Source organism: Syngnathus typhle, linkage group LG1 (assembly GCF_033458585.1).
Source record: "Syngnathus typhle isolate RoL2023-S1 ecotype Sweden linkage group LG1, RoL_Styp_1.0, whole genome shotgun sequence".
In the NCBI taxonomy this organism is placed as follows: Eukaryota; Metazoa; Chordata; class Actinopteri; order Syngnathiformes; family Syngnathidae; genus Syngnathus; species Syngnathus typhle.
Genome location: NC_083738.1, coordinates 4,070,233 through 4,092,083, shown reverse-complemented (window position 1 = coordinate 4,092,083; position 21,851 = coordinate 4,070,233). Strand labels below are relative to the sequence as shown.

The 21,851-nt window shown below is 38.4% G+C and overlaps 1 protein-coding gene across 1 annotated transcript in view; it reads right to left on the bottom strand.

Moving 5' to 3' along the window:
* Nucleotides 1-492: 492 nt before the first annotated feature.
* rnf103 (ring finger protein 103) overlaps nt 493-21,851 on the bottom strand; it is an 89,170-nt gene continuing 67,811 nt past the window's right edge. Inside the window, exon 7 of the mRNA XM_061287439.1 lies at nt 493-1,906. Coding sequence (XP_061143423.1) covers nt 1,025-1,906 — 882 coding nt within the window. The 3' untranslated portion in view covers nt 493-1,024. The remainder of the gene's footprint in view (nt 1,907-21,851) is intronic.

Genomic DNA, 21,851 nt, shown 5'->3' with positions numbered 1-21,851 from the left:
ACACCTCATGATATCATACCCTGCCGTGTTTCTAAGTCAATTGCGAACTGTGTATTATTAATTTGTCCTATATTGTACTCTTTGCAAAGATGGCACGATGGTTGACTGGTTAGCACGTCCACCTCACAGTGCAGAGAGATTGCAGGTACAATTGGCCTTTCTGTGTGGGGTTTGCATGTTATCCCCCCGCGGGTACTCCATTTTCCTTCCTCATTCCAAAAATATGCATGGTAGGTTGATTGAGCACTCCAAATTGCCCGTAGGTGTGAGTGCGAATAGTTATCTTTGTGTGCCCTGCGACTGGCTGACAACCAGTTCAGTGTGCCTCCCCGCCTACTGCCCGAAGACGACTGAAATGTCGCACGCCCGCGACCCTCGTAAGGAAAGGTGGTTTAGAACATGGATGGATGGATGTATTGTTGCACTGGCTCTTGTTTGAGTGTGACACTTTTTTATTTGTATTGAGGTGCTCCACATTGTTCAACAACCAACTTCCCCCATAAGTCTTTATTCAAATAAACATTAAACATAATTTCTGCTATTTGATGGCAAGCTTGGTCTAACTAGCTGTCGTGATTGTTCAATGTATTTTTGTTTATAATTCAAACAAGTTAATTCAAGTACATAGCCTTGAGTACATCAACATACTACATTGTTGACATTAGTATGTTTAGGAATCCATGTATGCCCCTAATTCTGACACCCTAACTCTTACAGAGACAGGTGGTGACTGGCCATTACAAATTTATTAGCTCTTGGCAGCATATTCAGCACAGAAATGGAAACAAGCAGATTGACTGTCGTGACATTAACTTCGCACGCACACGCACAAATGCACGCACACACGCACACGCGCACACACAAAGTTAGCTTTGGCATCCCTTCCATGTCTAACCCTAACCCCAAGCAAGTTGTGCAACACAATTCCTTCTTGCGCTAATGAAGCCAAAAATCATGATTAGAGAAGAGAAAGAGAAGACAGGGAAAAAGGAAGGCTTCTTTCCATTAAGTGTCCCAACTAAGACTACCGTGCACATGCGGTGTGCTGCTGTTTCATCTTGTAGCTGGGCCAGCGGCACACAGGGCAGCAGTGTCGCCCCGCATCTAACCATACCACAATGCAGTGCTGGTGGAAGGCGTGGCCACAGGGCAGACCCATTAGAAGTTCTTCACTCACAAAGTTTTCCAGGCACACGACACACTCGGAGCACCGCAGAACGTCACGGGGCCAACCTGACCGGTCACAGCGCTCGCGCCGAGAAACTCTCTCAGCTGATGCATCTAAGTTGCCCTGGCAACAGCGGCACGTCGAGGCCTCAGCAGTACACGTGCACTCCGCGATACTGTCGAGACAGTGTGTGCTGCTATCCTGTGCGCTCTCCTGCTGTTGGCTGCTTGGTGTCGCACAGTCACTTGACCCACAGCTGTCCGTATCTGAGTAACAACAATCAGTCTCCTTTTCCGGCACGTCTGCGCCGTCACACCGGAACTTCCATGCGGGTAAAGCTTTAATGTAGTCCATGCTCACTAATGGGCGGAGCCAGAGATCGGGGAAAGCCAAACGCTCAAAAAGGAAGTTGGGGTCATCCTCCCAGTCTGATGGCACTTGTTGTAGCGATGCGATGGGGTGAAGCAGATACGATGTGTACCACTCCCACAAACTGGCCAGCCACTCCAAGTTGGTGCTGCTGTCCTCCTGGCTTCTGATGCCACAGCGACGTTTTTTCTCAAAATAATCGACCAGCAGACCGTGGGCCAGGTAGGTGGATAGGAAGAGAGCCGGGTGAGACGAATAGAAGGTCCAGTCGGCTCTCAACACGCTTGCCAGAGTGGTTGTGTCAGCGTAGCGAAGCAACTTTAAACTGTAACCATACAGAGCGTCCAGGTAGGACAGCTGAAGGAGTGCCTTGGCAAAAAGAGGAAGGGATTAGTGACCAAGTTAAACTCTCCTCGGCACATAGAGGTATAAACTGGAAATATTATTAGGCATTCTGTACTGAAAAACCGCAATTTTGATGTGTGTGAGGTCAATCATAATAATTAGAAAAAAAAAAGCCAACAAAACAGCTGTGGGAAAAAAAAAATGGGACCCCAAGAAAAGACTGAAAGTAGTTTGTTGTGGGTCACGGGCCAGCAAATAGGATAATGACCCAATTAATATATTTCTTTAAAAAAGGACAGAGAGCAAAATATAGTTGATTCGGAAGTGGCCTTTCATGGGGCCTGATTTAAATCTGACTAACCATCTTCCTGATTGATGTCGCGAATGTTCACAGAACCAATATTTCATAAACAAGCAATGAAATAGTAGAGAGGATAGCATGGTTGCATCAGCTCACACTGCACTACTTAGCAACCATTCACACTACTGTACACAACTATGCCTCATTCATGAACGAGAAAATGAGTTGGGCGTGCCAATGAACTGACAGAACACAAGCGAACCGAAATGTAAGAGGTGAACCGAACCATTTTTCACAAGCCGCTCCACTCCTGGTGTTTATGTGAGCATGTGACTGCCAACTTGTGACAGATAGGAGACGGAAGAAGTAGCGCAAATAAACGGTGATGACGTATGCAAACATACATATAAATGACTATTTATTGACTCGGGAAAATAACTTTTCTGTTCATTTTATTCATCAAACAAAAAGTCCATAAATTGATTTTTGTGACAACCCTATGTGTGACTGTCATTGATTAACTAGAATTTTGCAATTTCTGGAGAAATTGCGTGTGAAGGCGAAATGTATGAATAACTTCTTCGGGGAATGCTGCCGAACGATGTTGAAACGTGTTGAATTACTTGAGAAATGTAGAATATTTGGAGAATTTGTGGTGAATTTCAAAATAAAAGATGTGAAGTTTTTGGTAAGTGGGAAGTTGTGGAATAGGTAGAAAAATGATGAACAGTTGAAAGTTGGAATGGGTTGAATCGGTTGACAAATGTAGAAATGAGAAGGGAAAAAGGAAATATTGGAGAATTGAGTGTGAATTTCAAAATAAAAGATGTGAAGTTTTTGGTAAGTTGTGGAATAGGTAGAAAAATGATGAACAGTTGAAAGTTGGAATGGGTTGAATCGGTTGAAAAATGTAGAAATGAGAAGGGAAAAATGAAATATTGGAGAATTGGGTGTGAATTTCAAAATAAAAGATGTGAAGTTTTTGGTAAGTTGTGGAATAGGTAGAAAAATGATGAACAGTTGAAAGTTGGAATGGGTTGAATCGGTTGAAAAATGTAGAAATGAGAAGGGAAAAAGGAATTGGGTGTGAATTTCAAAATAAAAGATGTGAAGTTTTTGGTAAGTGGGAAGTTGTGGAATAGGTAGAAAAATGATGAACAGTTGAAAGTTGGAATGGGTTGAATCGGTTGAAAAATGTAGAAATGAGAAGGGAAAAAGGAATTGGGTGTGAATTTCAAAATAAAAGATGTGAAGGTTTTGGGAATTTGTGGAATAGGTCGAAAAATGATGAACAGTTGAAAGTTGGAATGGGTTGAATCGGTTGAAAAATGTAGAAATGAGAAGGGAAAAGGGAATTGGGTGTGAATTTCAAAATAAAAGATGTGAAGTTTTTGGTAAGTGGGAAGTTGTGGAATAGGTAGAAAAATGATGAACAGTTGAAAGTTGGAATGGGTTGAATCGGTTGAAAAATGTAGAAATGAGAAGGGAAAAGGGAATTGAGTGTGAATTTCAAAATAAAAGATGTGAAGTTTTTGGTAAGTGGGAAGTTGTGGAATAGGTAGAAAAATGATGAACAGTTGAAAGTTGGAATGGGTTGAATCGGTTGAAAAATGTAGAAATGAGAAGGGAAAAGGGAATTGGGTGTGAATTTCAAAATAAAAGATGTTAAGTTTTTGGTAAGTGGGAAGTTGTGGAATAGGTAGAAAAATGATGAACAGTTGAAAGTTGGAATGGGTTGAATCGGTTGAAAAATGTAGAAATGAGAAGGGAAAAAGGAATTGGGTGTGAATTTCAAAATAAAAGATGTGAAGTATTTGGGAAGTTGTGGAATAGGTAGAAAAATGATGAACAGTTGAAAGTTGGAATGGGTTGAATCGGTTGAAAAATGTAGAAATTAGAGTACAAAAACGGAATTTGAGAGAATTTTGGTTGAATTTCAAAATAAAAGATGTGAAGTTTTTGGTAAGTGGGAAGTTGTGGAATAGGTAGAAAAATGATGAACAGTTGAAAGTTGGAATGGGTTGAATCGGTTGAAAAATGTAGAAATGAGAAGGGAAAAATGAAATATTGGAGAATTGGGTGTGAATTTCAAAATAAAAGATGTGAAGTTTTTGGTAAGTTGTGGAATAGGTAGAAAAATGATGAACAGTTGAAAGTTGGAATGGGTTGAATCGGTTGAAAAATGTAGAAATGAGAAGGGAAAAGGGAATTGGGTGTGAATTTCAAAATAAAAGATGTGAAGTTTTTGGTAAATGGGAAGTTGTGGAATAGGTAGAAAAATGATGAACAGTTGAAAGTTGGAATGGGTTGAATCGGTTGAAAAATGTAGAAATGAGAAGGGAAAAGGAATTGGGTGTGAATTTCAAAATAAAAGATGTGAAGCTTTTGGTAAGTGGGAAGTTGTGGAATCGGTAGAAAAATAATGAACAGCTGAAAGTTGGAATGGGTTGAATCGGTTGAAAAATGTAGAAATTAGAGTAGAAAAACGAAATTTTAGAGAATTTTGGTTGAATTTCAAAATAAAAGATGTGAAGTTTTTGGTAAGTGGGACGTTGTGGAATAGGTAGGCAAAAGATGAACAGTTGAAAGTTGGAACGAGTTGAATCGGTTGAAAAATGTAGAAGTTAGAGGTGAAAAACGAAATTTTGTGAAAATTTGTCGGAATTTTTAACGTGAAAACGTGAAATTTTCGAATTTGGGAATTTTGGGAATGTCGAGAATCCTTCCGAATGTGATTAGAATGTGCTGAATGATGTGAATTTCAAATTGGAACGACGTAAATGTGAAATGTCGAATGTGCCATTAAGAATGAATGGGGAAAAATTTGTCGGAATTTGGGGAATTTTGCGGAATCGGAAAATTTTCGGAATGAGAAAAATACAAGCCACCCTTTCCTGAATATTTGGAATACGTGAAAAGTGGAATGGAGTGAATCGGATGAATTTTGTGAAAGAAGAAGCGGGACAAAAAAGTGAGGAGAATAAAATATAATAAAAAAAATAATAACTAGAATTTTGCAATTTCTGGAGAAATTGCGTGTGAAGGCGAAATGTATGAATAACTTTTTCGGGGAATGCTGCCGAACGATGTTGAAACGTGTTGAATTACTTGAGAAATGTAGAATATTTGGAGAATTTGTGGTGAATTTCAAATTTGAAAGTTTGGAATTTTTGGTAAGTGGGAAGTTGTGGAATAGGTAGGCAAAAGATGAACAGTTGAAAGTTGGAATGGGTTGAATCGGTTGAAAAATGTAGAAATTAGAGTAGAAAAACGAAATTTTGGAGAATTTGGTTGAATTTCGAATTTGGAATTTTTGGTAAGTGGGAAGTTGTGGAATAGGTAGGCAAAAGATGTACAGTTGAAAGTTGGAACGAGTTGAATCAGTTAAAAAATGTAGAAGTTAGAGCAAATGTTGAATCCCCATAGAGAATGAATGGGAAAATAAAAAAAAGCAATTGCGCCAAAATCTTTCTAAATTTGGAACAAAAAAAAAAAACGGCCTCAGGAGGTTCACTTTTGGGGTAAAAATGTCGAAACGGGTTAAATCAGACAAAAAACGAAAAAGTTAGCGCAAATGTAGCTATTTGGGCCACTCAGTGTTGAAATAAGGTCACTTCCGGTTTGATTCGGGTCACTTCCGGTCTAGTTTGGGTCACTTCCGGTTTATTTGGGTCACTTCCGGTTTAAAACAGGTCACTTCCGGTTTAGCTGAGGTCACTTCCGGTTTATTTGGGGTCATTTCCGGTCTAAATAGGTCACTTCCGGTTCATTTGGGGTCACTTCCGGTTTGATTTGGGGTCACTTCCGGTTTACCAGAGGTCACTTCCGGTCTATTTGGGGTCACTTCCGGTTTATTTGGGTCACTTCCGGTTTAATTTGGGTCACTTCCGGTTTAATTTGGGTCACTTCCGGTTCGTCTGAGGTCACTTCCGGTTTATTAGGGGTCATTTCCGGTCTAAAATGGTCACTTCCGGTACATTTGGGGTCACTTCCGGTTTGATTTGGGGTCACTTCCGGTTTACCTGAGGTCACCTCCGGTCTATTTGGGGTCACTTTCGGTTTGATTTGGGGCACTTCCGGTTCATTCTGGGTTCATTGGTGGCACTTCAGGGTCATCCAAGATGGCCGCCACACTGGAATTGGGGGTCAAGGGTTGAATTGTGTAAGCATAGTGGAAGTGGGGGTGAATGGGAGTGAATGTGGGAAGCATAGTGGAAGTGGGGGTGAATGGGAGTGAATGTGGTAAGCATAAGGTGAATAAGGGGAATAAATGTGGAACGGGTTGAATCGGTCGAAAAATGTAGAAATTAGAGTAGAAAAACGAAATTTTAGAGAATTTTGGTTGAATTTCAAATTTGAGAATTTGGAATTTTTGGTAAGTGGGAAGTTGTGGAATAGGTAGGCAAAAGATGAACAGTTGAAAGTTGGAACGGGTTGAATCGGTTGAAAAATGTAGAAATTAGAGTGGAATAACGGAATTTGAGAGAATTTTGGTTGAATTTCAAATTTGAAAATTTGGAACTTTTGGTAAGTGGGAAGTTGTGGAATAGGTAGGCAAAAGATGAACAGTTGAAAGTTGGAACGGGTTGAATCGGTTGAAAAATGTAGAAATTAGAGTGGAATAACGGAATTTGAGAGAATTTCGGTTGAATTTCAAATTTGAAAATTTGGAATTTTTGGTAAGTGGGAAGTTGTGGAATAGGTAGGCAAAAGATGAACAGTTGAAAGTTGGAATGGGTTGAATCGGTTGAAAAATGTAGAAGTTAGAGGTGAAAAACGAAATTTTGTGAAATGTCGAATGTGCCATTAAGAATGGATGGGGAAAAATTTGTCGGAATTTTGGGAATTTTGCGGAATCGGAAAATTTTCGGAATGAGAAAAATACAAGCACCCCTTTCCTGAATATTTGGAATACGTGAAAAGTGGAATGGAGTGAATCGGATGAATTATGTGAAAGATGAAACGGGACAAAAAAGTGAGGAGAATAAAATAGAAGAATAATAATAATAACTAGAATTTTGCAATTTCTGGAGAAATTGCGTGTGAAGGCGAAATGTATGAATAACTTTTTCGGGGAATGCTGCCGAACGATGTTGAAACGTGTTGAATTACTTGAGAAATGTAGAATATTTGGAGAATTTGTGGTGAATTTCAAAATTGAAAGTTTGGAATATTTGGTAAGTGGGAAGTTGTGGAATAGGTAGGCAGAAGATGAACAGCTGAAAGTTGGAATGGGTTGAATCGGTTGAAAAATGTAGAAATTAGAGTAGAAAAACGAAATTTTGGAGAATTTGGTTGAATTTCGAATTTGGAATTTTTGGTAAGTGGGAAGTTGTGGAATAGGCAGGCAAAAGATGTACAGTTGAAAGTTGGAACGGGTTGAATCAGTTGAAAAATATAGAAGTTAGAGCAAATGTTGAATCCCCATAGAGAATGAATGGGAAAATAAAAAAAGCAATTGCGCCAAAATCTTTCTAAATTTGGAAAAAAAACAAAAAACGGCCTCAAGAGGTTCACTTTTGGGGTAAAAATGTTGAAACGGGTTAAATCGGACAAAAAACGAAAAAGTTAGCAATTGTAGCTATTTGGGGCACTTAGTGTTGAAATAAGGTCACTTCCGGTTTGATTCGGGTCATTTCCGGTCTAATTTGGGTCACTTCCGGTTTATTTGGGTCACTTCCGGTTTAAAACAGGTCACTTCCGGTTTAGCTGAGGTCACTTCTGGTTTATTTGGGGTCACTTCCGGTCTAAAAAGGTCACTTCCGGTTCATTTGTGGTCACTTCCGGTTTGATTTGGGGTCACTTCCGGTTTACCAGAGGTCACTTCCGGTCTATTTGGGGTCACTTCCGGTCTATTTGGGGTCACTTCCGGTTTATTTGGGTCACTTCCGGTTTAATTTGGGTCACTTCCGGTTCGTCTGAGGTCACTTCCGGTTTATTAGGGGTCATTTCCGGTCTAAAAAGGTCACTTCCGGTACATTTGGGGTCACTTCCGGTTTGATTTGGGGTCACTTCCGGTTTACCTGAGGTCACTTCCGGTCTATTTGGGGTCACTTTCGGTTTGATTTGGGGCACTTCCGGTTCATTCTGGGTTCATTGGTGGCACTTCAGGGTCATCCAAGATGGCCGCCACACTGGAATTGGGGGTCAAGGGTTGAATTGTGTAAGCATAGTGGAAGTGGGGGTGAATGGGAGTGAATGTGGTAAGCATAAGATGAATAAAGGGAATAAATGTGGAATGGGTTGAATCGGTCGAAAAATGTAGAAATTAGAGTGGAAAAACGAAATTTTGGAGAATTTGGTTGAATTTCAAATGTGAAAGTTCGGAATTTTTGGTAAGTGGGAAGTTGTGGAATAGGTAGGCAAAAGATGAACAGTTGAAAGTTGGAATGGGTTGAATCGGTTGAAAAATGTAGAAATTAGAGTGGAAAAACTGAATTTTGGAGAATTTTGGTTGAATTTCAAATTTGAAAATTTGGAATTTTTGGTAAGTGGGAAGTTGTGGAATAGGTAGGCAAAAGATGAACAGTTGAAAGTTGGAATGGGTTGAATCGGTTGAAAAATGTAGAAATTAGAGTAGAAAAACAGAATTTGAGAGAATTTTGGTTGAATTTCAAATTTGAAAATTTGGAATTTTTGGTAAGTGGGAAGTTGTGGAATAGGTAGGCAAAAGATGAACAGTTGAAAGTTGGAATGGGTTGAATCGGTTGAAAAATGTAGAAGTTAGAGGTGAAAAACGAAATTTTGTGAAATGTGGAATGTGCCATTAAGAATGGATGGGGAAAAATTTGTCGGAATTTTGGGAATTTTGCGGAATCGGAAAATTTTCGGAATGAGAAAAATACAAGCGCTCATGTCGTGAATATTTGGAATACGTGAAAAGTGGAATGGAGTGAATCGGATGAATTTTGTGGAAGAAGAAGCGGGACAAAAAAGTGGCGGGAATAAAATAGAATAATAATAATAATAATAATAAAGTAAATGGAGTAGAATAACATATGTGTGAAGGCCTTCGCCTTCACACAACTAGAATTTTGCAATTTCTGGAGAAATTGCGTGTGAAGGCGAAATGTATGAATAACTTTTTCGGGGAATGCTGCCGAACGATGTTGAAACGTGTTGAATTACTTGAGAAATGTAGAATATTTGGAGAATTTGGCGTGAATTTCAAAATAAAAGATGTGAAGTTTTTGGTAAGTGGGAAGTTGTGGAAAAGGTCGAAAAATGATGAACAGTTGAAAGTTGGAATGTGTTGAATCGGTTGAAAAATGTAGAAATGAGAAGGGAAAAAGGAATTGGGTGTGAATTTCAAAATAAAAGATGTGAAGGTTTTGGGAAGTTGTGGAATAGGTCGAAAAATGATGAACAGTTGAAAGTTGGAATGGGTTGAATCGGCTGAAAAATGTAGAAATGAGAAGGGAAAAGGGAATTGGGTGTGAATTTCAAAATAAAAGATGTGAAGTTTTTGGTAAGTGGGAAGTTGTGGAATAGGTAGAAAAATGATGAACAGTTGAAAGTTGGAATGGGTTGAATCGGTTGAAAAATGTAGAAATGAGAAGGGAAAAGGGAATTGGGTGTGAATTTCAAAATAAAAGATGTGAAGTTTTTGGTAAGTGGGAAGTTGTGGAATAGGTAGAAAAATGATGAACAGTTGAAAGTTGGAATGGGTTGAATCGGTTGAAAAATGTAGAAATGAGAAGGGAAAAGGGAATTGAGTGTGAATTTCAAAATAAAAGATGTGAAGTTTTTGGTAAGTGGGAAGTTGTGGAATAGGTAGAAAAATGATGAACAGTTGAAAGTTGGAATGGGTTGAATCGGTTGAAAAATGTAGAAATGAGAAGGGAAAAGGGAATTGGGTGTGAATTTCAAAATAAAAGATGTGAAGTTTTTGGTTAGTGGGAAGTTGTGGAATGGGTAGAAAAATGATGAACAGTTGAAAGTTGGAATGGGTTGAATCGGTTGAAAAATGTAGAAATTAGAAGGGAAAAAGGAATTGGGTGTGAATTTCAAAATAAAAGATGTGAAGTATTTGGGAAGTTGTGGAATAGGTAGAAAAATGATGAACAGTTGAAAGTTGGAATGGGTTGAATCGGTTGAAAAATGTAGAAATTAGAGTACAAAAACGGAATTTGAGAGAATTTTGGTTGAATTTCAAAATAAAAGATGTGAAGTTTTTGGTAAGTGGGAAGTTGTGGAATAGGTAGAAAAATGATGAACAGTTGAAAGTTGGAATGGGTTGAATCGGTTGAAAAATGTAGAAATGAGAAGGGAAAAATGAAATATTGGAGAATTGGGTGTGAATTTCAAAATAAAAGATGTGAAGTTTTTGGTAAGTTGTGGAATAGGTAGAAAAATGATGAACAGTTGAAAGTTGGAATGGGTTGAATCGGTTGAAAAATGTAGAAATGAGAAGGGAAAAGGGAATTGGGTGTGAATTTCAAAATAAAAGATGTGAAGTTTTTGGTAAATGGGAAGTTGTGGAATAGGTAGAAAAATGATGAACAGTTGAAAGTTGGAATGGGTTGAATCGGTTGAAAAATGTAGAAATGAGAAGGGAAAAGGAATTGGGTGTGAATTTCAAAATAAAAGATGTGAAGCTTTTGGTAAGTGGGAAGTTGTGGAATCGGTAGAAAAATAATGAACAGCTGAAAGTTGGAATGGGTTGAATCGGTTGAAAAATGTAGAAATTAGAGTAGAAAAACGAAATTTTAGAGAATTTTGGTTGAATTTCAAAATAAAAGATGTGAAGTTTTTGGTAAGTGGGACGTTGTGGAATAGGTAGGCAAAAGATGAACAGTTGAAAGTTGGAACGAGTTGAATCGGTTGAAAAATGTAGAAGTTAGAGGTGAAAAACGAAATTTTGTGAAAATTTGTCGGAATTTTTAACGTGAAAACGTGAAATTTTCGAATTTGGGAATTTTGGGAATGTCGAGAATCCTTCCGAATGTGATTAGAATGTGCTGAATGATGTGAATTTCAAATTGGAACGACGTAAATGTGAAATGTCGAATGTGCCATTAAGAATGAATGGGGAAAAATTTGTCGGAATTTGGGGAATTTTGCGGAATCGGAAAATTTTCGGAATGAGAAAAATACAAGCCACCCTTTCCTGAATATTTGGAATACGTGAAAAGTGGAATGGAGTGAATCGGATGAATTTTGTGAAAGAAGAAGCGGGACAAAAAAGTGAGGAGAATAAAATATAATAAAAAAAATAATAACTAGAATTTTGCAATTTCTGGAGAAATTGCGTGTGAAGGCGAAATGTATGAATAACTTTTTCGGGGAATGCTGCCGAACGATGTTGAAACGTGTTGAATTACTTGAGAAATGTAGAATATTTGGAGAATTTGTGGTGAATTTCAAATTTGAAAGTTTGGAATTTTTGGTAAGTGGGAAGTTGTGGAATAGGTAGGCAAAAGATGAACAGTTGAAAGTTGGAATGGGTTGAATCGGTTGAAAAATGTAGAAATTAGAGTAGAAAAACGAAATTTTGGAGAATTTGGTTGAATTTCGAATTTGGAATTTTTGGTAAGTGGGAAGTTGTGGAATAGGTAGGCAAAAGATGTACAGTTGAAAGTTGGAACGAGTTGAATCAGTTAAAAAATGTAGAAGTTAGAGCAAATGTTGAATCCCCATAGAGAATGAATGGGAAAATAAAAAAAAGCAATTGCGCCAAAATCTTTCTAAATTTGGAACAAAAAAAAAAAACGGCCTCAGGAGGTTCACTTTTGGGGTAAAAATGTCGAAACGGGTTAAATCAGACAAAAAACGAAAAAGTTAGCGCAAATGTAGCTATTTGGGCCACTCAGTGTTGAAATAAGGTCACTTCCGGTTTGATTCGGGTCACTTCCGGTCTAGTTTGGGTCACTTCCGGTTTATTTGGGTCACTTCCGGTTTAAAACAGGTCACTTCCGGTTTAGCTGAGGTCACTTCCGGTTTATTTGGGGTCATTTCCGGTCTAAATAGGTCACTTCCGGTTCATTTGGGGTCACTTCCGGTTTGATTTGGGGTCACTTCCGGTTTACCAGAGGTCACTTCCGGTCTATTTGGGGTCACTTCCGGTTTATTTGGGTCACTTCCGGTTTAATTTGGGTCACTTCCGGTTTAATTTGGGTCACTTCCGGTTCGTCTGAGGTCACTTCCGGTTTATTAGGGGTCATTTCCGGTCTAAAATGGTCACTTCCGGTACATTTGGGGTCACTTCCGGTTTGATTTGGGGTCACTTCCGGTTTACCTGAGGTCACCTCCGGTCTATTTGGGGTCACTTTCGGTTTGATTTGGGGCACTTCCGGTTCATTCTGGGTTCATTGGTGGCACTTCAGGGTCATCCAAGATGGCCGCCACACTGGAATTGGGGGTCAAGGGTTGAATTGTGTAAGCATAGTGGAAGTGGGGGTGAATGGGAGTGAATGTGGGAAGCATAGTGGAAGTGGGGGTGAATGGGAGTGAATGTGGTAAGCATAAGGTGAATAAGGGGAATAAATGTGGAACGGGTTGAATCGGTCGAAAAATGTAGAAATTAGAGTAGAAAAACGAAATTTTAGAGAATTTTGGTTGAATTTCAAATTTGAGAATTTGGAATTTTTGGTAAGTGGGAAGTTGTGGAATAGGTAGGCAAAAGATGAACAGTTGAAAGTTGGAACGGGTTGAATCGGTTGAAAAATGTAGAAATTAGAGTGGAATAACGGAATTTGAGAGAATTTTGGTTGAATTTCAAATTTGAAAATTTGGAACTTTTGGTAAGTGGGAAGTTGTGGAATAGGTAGGCAAAAGATGAACAGTTGAAAGTTGGAACGGGTTGAATCGGTTGAAAAATGTAGAAATTAGAGTGGAATAACGGAATTTGAGAGAATTTCGGTTGAATTTCAAATTTGAAAATTTGGAATTTTTGGTAAGTGGGAAGTTGTGGAATAGGTAGGCAAAAGATGAACAGTTGAAAGTTGGAATGGGTTGAATCGGTTGAAAAATGTAGAAGTTAGAGGTGAAAAACGAAATTTTGTGAAATGTCGAATGTGCCATTAAGAATGGATGGGGAAAAATTTGTCGGAATTTTGGGAATTTTGCGGAATCGGAAAATTTTCGGAATGAGAAAAATACAAGCACCCCTTTCCTGAATATTTGGAATACGTGAAAAGTGGAATGGAGTGAATCGGATGAATTATGTGAAAGATGAAACGGGACAAAAAAGTGAGGAGAATAAAATAGAAGAATAATAATAATAACTAGAATTTTGCAATTTCTGGAGAAATTGCGTGTGAAGGCGAAATGTATGAATAACTTTTTCGGGGAATGCTGCCGAACGATGTTGAAACGTGTTGAATTACTTGAGAAATGTAGAATATTTGGAGAATTTGTGGTGAATTTCAAAATTGAAAGTTTGGAATATTTGGTAAGTGGGAAGTTGTGGAATAGGTAGGCAGAAGATGAACAGCTGAAAGTTGGAATGGGTTGAATCGGTTGAAAAATGTAGAAATTAGAGTAGAAAAACGAAATTTTGGAGAATTTGGTTGAATTTCGAATTTGGAATTTTTGGTAAGTGGGAAGTTGTGGAATAGGCAGGCAAAAGATGTACAGTTGAAAGTTGGAACGGGTTGAATCAGTTGAAAAATATAGAAGTTAGAGCAAATGTTGAATCCCCATAGAGAATGAATGGGAAAATAAAAAAAGCAATTGCGCCAAAATCTTTCTAAATTTGGAAAAAAAACAAAAAACGGCCTCAAGAGGTTCACTTTTGGGGTAAAAATGTTGAAACGGGTTAAATCGGACAAAAAACGAAAAAGTTAGCAATTGTAGCTATTTGGGGCACTTAGTGTTGAAATAAGGTCACTTCCGGTTTGATTCGGGTCATTTCCGGTCTAATTTGGGTCACTTCCGGTTTATTTGGGTCACTTCCGGTTTAAAACAGGTCACTTCCGGTTTAGCTGAGGTCACTTCTGGTTTATTTGGGGTCACTTCCGGTCTAAAAAGGTCACTTCCGGTTCATTTGTGGTCACTTCCGGTTTGATTTGGGGTCACTTCCGGTTTACCAGAGGTCACTTCCGGTCTATTTGGGGTCACTTCCGGTCTATTTGGGGTCACTTCCGGTTTATTTGGGTCACTTCCGGTTTAATTTGGGTCACTTCCGGTTCGTCTGAGGTCACTTCCGGTTTATTAGGGGTCATTTCCGGTCTAAAAAGGTCACTTCCGGTACATTTGGGGTCACTTCCGGTTTGATTTGGGGTCACTTCCGGTTTACCTGAGGTCACTTCCGGTCTATTTGGGGTCACTTTCGGTTTGATTTGGGGCACTTCCGGTTCATTCTGGGTTCATTGGTGGCACTTCAGGGTCATCCAAGATGGCCGCCACACTGGAATTGGGGGTCAAGGGTTGAATTGTGTAAGCATAGTGGAAGTGGGGGTGAATGGGAGTGAATGTGGTAAGCATAAGATGAATAAAGGGAATAAATGTGGAATGGGTTGAATCGGTCGAAAAATGTAGAAATTAGAGTGGAAAAACGAAATTTTGGAGAATTTGGTTGAATTTCAAATGTGAAAGTTCGGAATTTTTGGTAAGTGGGAAGTTGTGGAATAGGTAGGCAAAAGATGAACAGTTGAAAGTTGGAATGGGTTGAATCGGTTGAAAAATGTAGAAATTAGAGTGGAAAAACTGAATTTTGGAGAATTTTGGTTGAATTTCAAATTTGAAAATTTGGAATTTTTGGTAAGTGGGAAGTTGTGGAATAGGTAGGCAAAAGATGAACAGTTGAAAGTTGGAATGGGTTGAATCGGTTGAAAAATGTAGAAATTAGAGTAGAAAAACAGAATTTGAGAGAATTTTGGTTGAATTTCAAATTTGAAAATTTGGAATTTTTGGTAAGTGGGAAGTTGTGGAATAGGTAGGCAAAAGATGAACAGTTGAAAGTTGGAATGGGTTGAATCGGTTGAAAAATGTAGAAGTTAGAGGTGAAAAACGAAATTTTGTGAAATGTGGAATGTGCCATTAAGAATGGATGGGGAAAAATTTGTCGGAATTTTGGGAATTTTGCGGAATCGGAAAATTTTCGGAATGAGAAAAATACAAGCGCTCATGTCGTGAATATTTGGAATACGTGAAAAGTGGAATGGAGTGAATCGGATGAATTTTGTGGAAGAAGAAGCGGGACAAAAAAGTGGCGGGAATAAAATAGAATAATAATAATAACTAGAATTGCAATTTCGGAAGAAATTGCGTGTGAAGGCGAAGGCAGATGTTGATTTACAAACGTTAAGCGTTAAAAATGATGAGCGGGAAGAATAGAAAGGGAAAATAAATTATTGTGAAATAAATGGGAAAATGTTACAAATACATGTTACAAAAAGGTACAAATGATAAGCGTTAAAAATGAAACGTTACAAATGTTACAAAAAAGGTACAAATGATAAGCGTTGAAAATGATAAGGGGAAGGATAAAGAGTAAAATAAATAATGACGCCCAATGTGGGAATCGAACTGACGCGGGTTTTGATACCACTCGGGAAAGATGCTCGTGTACTGGAATCACTTCTGTTTCCCACGAGCTAATTGTGTCCCTGTCTACATACTGGTTGAATTTGGTTAATGTAATGAATGTGTTTGTTGAATGCGAATACGTAATCAAAGTGGTGGAAATTGCTTAATGTAATGAATGTTGAATGCGAATGTTAGTTACAAATGATAAGCGTTGAAAATGATAAGCGGGAAGAATAAAGAGTAAAATAATTAATGACGCCCAATGTGGGAATCGAACCCACTACAGGAAACTGGCTCGGGTTGACATTGCCATTAAGAATGAATGGGGAAATAAAAGGCACAAATTTGCTAATTACTTAAAAACGGTAAATGTTATGAACGCGAAAAATACTGGCAAGCGTGCCATGAATTTTTGGAACGTGTGAAAGTTTGAACGAGGTGAATCGGTTGAAGCATGTGGGAGTAGTTAGATGTCAAAAAAGTGGGAGGAATAAGTTGTTTAATAATAAAGTACAATATCAATGTGTGAAGGCCTTCGCCTTCACACAATAATAATAAAGTAAATGGAGTAGAATAACATATGTGTGAAGGCCTTCGCCTTCACACAACTAGAATTTTGCAATTTCTGGAGAAATTGCGTGTGAAGGCGAAATGTATGAATAACTTTTTCGGGGAATGCTGCCGAACGATGTTGAAACGTGTTGAATTACTTGAGAAATGTAGAATATTTGGAGAATTTGGCGTGAATTTCAAAATAAAAGATGTGAAGTTTTTGGTAAGTGGGAAGTTGTGGAAAAGGTCGAAAAATGATGAACAGTTGAAAGTTGGAATGTGTTGAATCGGTTGAAAAATGTAGAAATGAGAAGGGAAAAAGGAATTGGGTGTGAATTTCAAAATAAAAGATGTGAAGGTTTTGGGAAGTTGTGGAATAGGTCGAAAAATGATGAACAGTTGAAAGTTGGAATGGGTTGAATCGGCTGAAAAATGTAGAAATGAGAAGGGAAAAGGGAATTGGGTGTGAATTTCAAAATAAAAGATGTGAAGTTTTTGGTAAGTGGGAAGTTGTGGAATAGGTAGAAAAATGATGAACAGTTGAAAGTTGGAATGGGTTGAATCGGTTGAAAAATGTAGAAATGAGAAGGGAAAAGGGAATTGGGTGTGAATTTCAAAATAAAAGATGTGAAGTTTTTGGTAAGTGGGAAGTTGTGGAATAGGTAGAAAAATGATGAACAGTTGAAAGTTGGAATGGGTTGAATCGGTTGAAAAATGTAGAAATGAGAAGGGAAAAGGGAATTGAGTGTGAATTTCAAAATAAAAGATGTGAAGTTTTTGGTAAGTGGGAAGTTGTGGAATAGGTAGAAAAATGATGAACAGTTGAAAGTTGGAATGGGTTGAATCGGTTGAAAAATGTAGAAATGAGAAGGGAAAAGGGAATTGGGTGTGAATTTCAAAATAAAAGATGTGAAGTTTTTGGTTAGTGGGAAGTTGTGGAATGGGTAGAAAAATGATGAACAGTTGAAAGTTGGAATGGGTTGAATCGGTTGAAAAATGTAGAAATTAGAAGGGAAAAAGGAATTGGGTGTGAATTTCAAAATAAAAGATGTGAAGTATTTGGGAAGTTGTGGAATAGGTAGAAAAATGATGAACAGTTGAAAGTTGGAATGGGTTGAATCGGTTGAAAAATGTAGAAATTAGAGTACAAAAACGGAATTTGAGAGAATTTTGGTTGAATTTCAAAATAAAAGATGTGAAGTTTTTGGTAAGTGGGAAGTTGTGGAATAGGTAGAAAAATGATGAACAGTTGAAAGTTGGAATGGGTTGAATCGGTTGAAAAATGTAGAAATGAGAAGGGAAAAGGAAATTGGGTGTGAATTTCAAAATAAAAGATGTGAAGTTTTTGGTAAGTGGGAAGTTGTGGAATAGGTAGAAAAATGATGAACAGTTGAAAGTTGGAATGGGTTGAATCGGTTGAAAAATGTAGAAATGAGAAGGGAAAAGGAATTGGGTGTGAATTTCAAAATAAAAGATGTGAAGCTTTTGGTAAGTGGGAAGTTGTGGAATCGGTAGAAAAATAATGAACAGTTGAAAGTTGGAATGGGTTGAATCGGTTGAAAAATGTAGAAATTAGAGTGGAAAAACGAAATTTTAGAGAATTTTGGTTGAATTTCAAAATAAAAGATGTGAAGTTTTTGGGAAGTGGGACGTTGTGGAATAGGTAGGCAAAAGATGAACAGTTGAAAGTTGGAACGAGTTGAATCGGTTGAAAAATGTAGAAGTTAGAGCTGAAAAACGAAATTTTGTGAAAATTTGTCGGAATTTTTAACGTGAAAACGTGAAATTTCTGAATTTGGGAATTTTGGGAATGTCGAGAATCCTTCCGAATGTGATTAGAATGTGCTGAATGATGTGAATTTCAAATTGGAACGACGTAAACGTGAAATGTCGAATGTGCCATTAAGAATGAATGGGGAAAAATTTGTCGGAATTTGGGGAATTTTGCGGAATCGGAAAATGTTCGGAATGAGAAAAATACAAGCCACCCTTTCCTGAATATTTGGAATACGTGAAAAGTGGAATGGAGTGAATCGGGTGAATTTTGTGAAAGAAGAAGCGGGACAAAAAAGTGAGGAGAATAAAATATAATAATAATAATAATAAAGTGAATGGAGTAGAATAACATAAGTGTGAAGGCCTTCGCCTTCACACAATAATAAAGTAAATGGAGTAGAATAACATATGTGTGAAGGCCTTCGCCTTCACACAATAATAAAGTAAATGGAGTAGAATAACATATGTGTGAAGGCCTTCGCCTTCACACAACTAGAATTTTGCAATTTCTGGAGAAATTGCGTGTGAAGGCGAAATGTATGAATAACTTTTTCGGGGAATGCTGCCGAACGATGTTGAAACGTGTTGAATTACTTGAGAAATGTAGAATATTTGGAGAATTTGTGGTGAATTTCAAAATGAAAGTTTAGAATATTTGGTAAGTGGGAAGTTGTGGAATAGGTAGGCAAAAGATGAAGAGTTGAAAGTTGGAATGGGTTGAATCGGTTGAAAAATGTAGAAATTAGAGTAGAAAAACGAAATTTTGGAGAATTTGGTTGAATTTCAAATTTGGAATTTTTGGTAAGTGGGAAGTTGTGGAATAGGTAGGCAAAAGATGTTCCGTTGAAAGTTGGAACGGGTTGAATAAGTTAAAAAATGTAGAAGTTAAAGCAAATGTTGAATCCCCATAGAGAATGAATGGGAAAATAAAAAAAAGCAATCGCGCCAAAATCTTTCTAAATTTGAAACGAAACCAAAAAAACCGGCCTCAAGAGGTTCACTCTTGGGGTAAAAATGTTGAAACGGGTAAAATCGGACAAAAAACGAAAAGGTTAGCGCAAATGTAGCTATTTGGGGCACTTAGTGTTGAAATGAGGTCACTTCCGGTTTGATCCGGGTCATTTCCGGTCTAATTTGGGTCACTTCCGTTTTATTTGGGTCACTTCCGGTTTAAAACAGGTCACTTCCGGTTTAGCTGAGGTCACTTCCGGTTTAGCTGAGGTCACTTCCGGTTTATTTGGGGTAATTTCCGGTCTAAAAAGGTCACTTCCGGTTTGATTTGGGGTCACTTCCGGTTTACCAGAGGTCACTTCCGGTCTATTTGGGGTCACTTCCGGTCTATTTGGGGTCACTTCCGGTTTATTTGGGTCACTTCCGGTTTAAAACAGGTCACTTCCGGTTTAGCTGAGGTCACTTCCGGTTTATTTGGAGTCATTTCCGGTCTAAAAAGGTAACTTCCTGTTCATTTTGGGTCACTTCCGGTTTGATTTGGGGTCACTTCCGGTTTACCAGAGGTCACTTCCGGTCTATTTGGGGTCACTTCCGGTCTATTTGGGGTCACTTCCGGTTTATTTGGGTCACTTCCGGTTTAGTTTGGGTCACTTCCGGTTCGTCTGAGGTCACTTCCGGTTTATTAGGGGTCATTTTCGGTCTAAAAAGGTCACTTCTGGTACATTTGGGGTCACTTCCGGTTTGATTTGGGATCACTTCCGGTTTACCTGAGGTCACTTCCGGTCTATTTGGGGTCACTTTGGGTTTGATTTGGGGCACTTCCGGTTCATTTTGGGTTCATTGGGGGCACTTGAGGGTCAATCCAAGATGGCCTCCACACTGGAATTGGGGGTCAAGGGTTGAATGTGTAAGGGTAGTGGAAGTGGGGGTGAATGGGAGTGAATGTGGGAAGCATAGTGGAAGTGGGGGTGAATGGGAGTGAATGTGGTAAGCATAAGGTGAATGAGGGGAATAAATGTGGAATGGGTTGAATCGGTTGAAAAATGTAGAAATTAGAGTAGAAAAACGAAATTTTGTGAAATGTCGAATGTACCATTAAGAATGGATGGGGAAAAATTTGTCGGAATTTTGGGAATTTTGCGGAATCGGAAAATTTTCGGAATGAGAAAAATACAAGCCACCCTTTCCTGAATATTTGGAATACGTGAAAAGTGGAATGGAGTGAATCGGATGAATTATGTGAAAGATGAAACGGGACAAAAAAGTGAGGAGAATAAAATAGAAGAATAACTAGAATTTTGCAATTTCTGGAGAAATTGCGTGTGAAGGCGAAATGTATGAATAACTTTTTCGGGGAATGCTGCCGAATGATGTTGAAACGTGTTGAATTACTTGAGAAATGTAGAATATTTGGAGAATTTGTGGTGAATTTCAAAATTGAAAGTTTGGAATATTTGGTAAGTGGGAAGTTGTGGAATAGGTAGGCAAAAGATGAACAGTTGAAAGTTGGAATGGGTTGAATCGGTTGAAAAATGTAGAAATTAGAGTAGAAAAACGAAATTTTGGAGAATTTGGTTGAATTTCGAATTTGGAATTTTTGGTAAGTGGGAAGTTGTGGAATAGGTAGGCAAAAGATGTACAGTTGAAAGTTGGAACGGGTTGAATCAGTTAAAAAATGTAGAAGTTAGAGCAAATGTTGAATCCCCATAGAGAATGAATGGGAAAATAAAAAAAAGCAATTGCGCCAAAATCTTTCTAAATTTGGAACAAAACAAAAAAAACGGCCTCAGGAGATTCACTTTTGGGGTAAAAATGTTGAAACGGGTTAAATCAGACAAAAAACGAAAAAGTTAGCGCAAATGTAGCTATTTGGGCCACTCAGTGTTGAAATAAGGTCACTTCCGGTTTGATTCGGGTCACTTCCGGTCTATTTGGGGTCACTTCCGGTTTATTTGGGTCACTTCCGGTTTAATTTGGGTCACTTCCGGTTCGTCTGAGGTCACTTCCGGTTTATTAGGGGTCACTTCCGGTCTAAAAAGGTCACTTCCGGTTCATTTGGGGTCACTTCCGGTTTGATTTAGGGTCACTTCCGGTTTACCAGAGGTCACTTCCGGTCTATTTGGGGTCACTTCCGGTTTATTTGGGTCACTTCCGGTTTAATTTGGGTCACTTCCGGTTCGTCTGAGGTCACTTCCTGTTTATTAGGGGTCATTTCCGGTCTAAAAAGGTCACTTCCGGTACGTTTGGGGTCACTTCCGGTTTGATTTGGGGTCACTTCCGGTTTACCTGAGGTCACTTCCGGTCTATTTGGGGTCACTTTCGGTTTGATTTGGGGCACTTCCGGTTCATTTTGGGTTCATTGGGGGCACTTGAGGGTCAATCCAAGATGGCCGCCACACTGGAATTGGGGGTCAAGGGTTGAATGTGTAAGCGTAGTGGAAGTGGGGGTGAATGGGAGTGAATGTGGGAAGCATAAGGTGAATGCATTTGGAATGGGTTGAATCGGTCGAAAAATGTAGAAATTAGAGTAGAAAAACGAAATTTTAGAGAATTTTGGTTGAATTTCAAATTTGAGAATTTGGAATTTTTGGTAAGTGGGAAGTTGTGGAATAGGTAGGCAAAAGATGAACAGTTGAAAGTTGGAATGGGTTGAATCGGTTGAAAAATGTAGAAATTAGAGTGGAATAACGGAATTAGAGAGAATTTTGGTTGAATTTCAAATTTGAAAATTTGGAATTTTTAGTAAATGGGAAGTTGTGGAATAGGTAGGCAAAAGATGAACAGTTGGAATGGGTTGAATCGGTTGAAAAATGTAGAAGTTAGAGGTGAAAAACGAAATTTTGTGAAATGTCGAATGTGCCATTAAGAATGGATGGGGAAAAATTTGTCGGAATTTTGGGAATTTTGCGGAATCGGAAA